A 3,448-nucleotide genomic window follows, 5' to 3' on the forward strand; every position below is an offset into this window, starting at 1 on the left:
TCAGTTGCAGGTATACACCACAAGCTTCAAACGTGCGCAGGCCTGGCTGCCCCAGGAGACTATGCCAGTTAAGGTCCAGGCTTCAGCTTTTTGGCAGACCAGGGGCCCTCCGGAGTCACCCTGGGAAGAGAGAGAGAGAGAGAGGAGAGAATCAATCAATAAAATTTTATTAAGTGCCTGCTATGTGATACACTCTGGGGTCACTAAATCCTTTTCTCTGCATATTTCCTGAATGTAAACTTTGTGTATTTGCTTTGTATACTTGTATGTAGTGATAGCTAACAGTGAGTCCTTTTGGGGGGGGGTCAGGGCAATGAGGGTTAAGTGACCTTGCCCAGGGTCACACAGCTAGTAAGTGTCAAGTGTCTGAGGTTGGATTTGAACTCAGGTCCGTTGCTATATCCACTGAGCCACCTAGCTGCCTCCACAGTGACTACTTTTAATAGCTACAGTAAGTATTGCTATTTCAAGGCACCTGGGTGACATGGTAGATGGAGCCTGGAGATGAGTTCAAATCTAGCTTCAGATACTGACTGTATGACCCTGGGTAAGTCACTTACCCTCTGCCTCAGTTTCCTTAACTGAGAAATGGGGAAAATAATAACCCACCTCCCAGGGTTGTGAGACTCCGAAAGGAGAATTCTTTGCAGAGTGTCTGGCACATAGAATGCACTTAATAATTTTACAGATGGGCATATAGGAACAGGGTCAGTGAGTAAGGAGGGTTTGGGGAAAAGGGCCCAGAGAGACAGAAACCCTCACCCTGCAGGAAGAAGCCCCTTTGGTTCTGGCGCACACCACCTCTGGGCTGATGTGGCTGCTCCAGAACTTCTCACATTGGGTATTGGACAAGAGGGGCAAGGCTGCCTGCTGAAGCTTCTTGGGCCCTGTGTAGTCTGGAGAGTAATGGGCAGAAGGGGACATGAAGGGGGTGGGTCCTGTCAAGGACAAGACTGTATGTATCTGGTCACTCATTTCAAGCTGGTAAGAGTCCTGGGGTCACCAAGCCCAGCTCCGAGGCCAAGGTCACAGAGGTAGCCCCTGCCTGGCTCTGTCCTTCACGGAACACTCACCATCATAACTGGTCCTGCCCCATCCACTAGTGATGCACCGGGAGTCTTCAGGGATATAGTCATTGGCACTAGGCACGCAGATGGGGGACACGGTGTCTGAGAATCGGGCAGGTGTGACCAGCTTCACTAAGGCCATGTCCTTACTGTAGGGGGCCTTGGTGTAGTTGGGGTGATTAAAGACCTAAGGGGACGAGGACAGCTTCTGCTTGGGGGTTTGCCCTTGCCTCCACTTGAGCCCCTCAGAAATGATCTCAAGTCCCGTGTCCCATTCAGAAATACCTGAGCCTGGAGGGGGCAAGATTTCTGACCACGAGATCTGGTCATTGCCATGTATGGTTTAACCCCCCAGTCCAAAGCAGGGGTCATCTCACACTGAGTGACTGAATCCTTCTGTTCTCAGCCCCAGAGACCAAACAGGTTGAGGAAACAGCCTCTGGCTGGCCACCAGGGAAGAGTTCTGAACATTAACAGTACCCCATGGGGACAGCTAGGTGGCTCAGTGGATAGAGCACTGATCCTGGATTCAGGAGGACCTGGGTTCAAATCCAGCCTCAGACACTTAACACTTACTAGCTGTTTGACCCTGGGCAAGTCACTTAATTCTCACTGCCCCTCAAATAAACAAACAAACAAACAAATAGATAGATAAAAAATAACCATATAAATAAATAAATAAAAAACAGTACCCCACCCCACAATGGAATGGGTGCTCATAAGGTTGAGTTCCCCATCACCTAGGGAATTCCAACAAGAAATTGGTGATCAGATAGGAGTTGGCTTAATCCACTTCTGAATGTTCACAAGATTCTAAATCCTGGCTTGGATCCCAAGAGTTGCTTTTGGTGATAGCCACACCCTTGGCCACTCTGGGCCTCAGCCTCATCCCCTGACCCCTCCCTCCCCCCCCCCCAAACCTGGGCTACACCTGCCGGATCTTCAGGATCTGAACGACCCCCTCATCAGACCTCTGGTCAAATTCACCCACTACCACGCTGTGATTCCTCCTGGGGGGGCAGAGGAAGGCAATGAGCAGCCCAGTTCACCCTCTCCCCCATCCCAGAATTGGAAGCCTCTGTCTTCTCTGGTTCTCACCTGGGGCATAGGTGGGGTGAGGGTGGGGGGATGGACGGGGGACAAGACCTTGGAAGTTCTGATATTTTTAAAAAAATTTTTTTGGAAGTTCTGATATTTTGATAATTATACTTCTATAAAATAGGTTTCTTTTTTAATCCTCCATATTTTATTTTATGCATTTTGTTTTTTTTGTTTGTTTTTGGCGGGGCAATGGGGGTTAAGTGACTTGCCCAGGGTCACACAGCTATTAAGTGTCAAGTGTCTGAGGTCAGATTTGAACTCGGGTACTCCTGAATCCAGGATCAGTGCTCTATCCACTGAGCCACCTAGCTGCCCCAATTTTATGCATTTAAAAATATTCTTTTAAAAAGAGGTCCATGTATTTCGCCAGATTGCCCAAGGGGGTTGGTGATATACAGAAATAAGCCTTGGACCAGCCCTCAGAGGCGTCTCTTAACTTATGTGACTTTGCAGCGGGCAGCAGTGATCACCCAGTCTTCATTGATGAGGGACCCTCCACAAAAATGGAAGCCGTCAGTAAGCTGGGGGGAAGGAAAGAATGGAAGGAGTGTCACTTCTACCGCAGAGGTGCCCTCCCCTTAAGGGCCCACCTGATGAGAGGAGGAGGCAGGAGGAGGCATCTGAAACAGAGATGCCTTGGCCTTGTCCTTCTGTGCCCACATAAAAACCCAGCCTCAGCCTGTTCTCAGCCTTTTGTGGGCTGGCCAGATAGGAGCTGTGGGAGTGGGAGAACCCGAGTTCCAATCCAGACTGTGGGACTTTGGGTAAGTTACCTAACCTGTTTTGGTTTCTTCCTCTGTACATTGTTTCTCCTATGATACTGTCATCTTTTTAAAGGCAGGAATAATGTTTCTGCCTTGCTTTGTGTCTCCAATACTTAGTGAAGAGTAGGTGCTTAATAAACACTGGTTGGGTTGGAGTAGATGAGCTCAAAGATCTCCCCTCCCGGCCCCCCCCCCTCTACCCGCAGTAGAGCCTGAGATCCTGGCCTAGCTGGGCCTAAGCCTAGTCCTGCTGGATGTTGGAGACTCTGAGGCTCCATTCCTGGTTCCATACCTGTCACACCTTCTGTTGAGAACCCTTTCCCTCTATGCCATCCCCCAACCCCCAGCAGGTCCTGGGTTCAAGAAGGCCTTTGTATACCTTCCCTTCCTGGGCCAAGTACTCTGGGGCCTTCTACCCCTTTCCTGGGGAGGGGGAGAAGGGCATTTCCCATTCAGCTTGGGCCCACACTCTCACCTGCAAGGAGACCTGCTGGGTCCAGGATCCAGGGAAGGCAT

General features: G+C 50.0%; 1 protein-coding gene across 1 annotated transcript; it reads right to left on the reverse strand.

The window, feature by feature from the left end:
• LOC122739481 (chymotrypsinogen 2-like) lies at positions 1 to 3,448 on the reverse strand. Its single transcript, XM_043981212.1, has 5 exons — positions 3,408 to 3,448; positions 1,999 to 2,077; positions 1,074 to 1,254; positions 763 to 896; positions 1 to 120 (listed from the first exon to the last, which is right to left on the reverse strand). Exons 1-5 carry the CDS (start codon positions 3,446 to 3,448, stop codon positions 1 to 3), a joined length of 555 nt encoding a protein of 184 aa, XP_043837147.1.

Source organism: Dromiciops gliroides, chromosome 2 (assembly GCF_019393635.1).
Source record: "Dromiciops gliroides isolate mDroGli1 chromosome 2, mDroGli1.pri, whole genome shotgun sequence".
Taxonomy (NCBI): domain Eukaryota; kingdom Metazoa; phylum Chordata; class Mammalia; order Microbiotheria; family Microbiotheriidae; genus Dromiciops; species Dromiciops gliroides.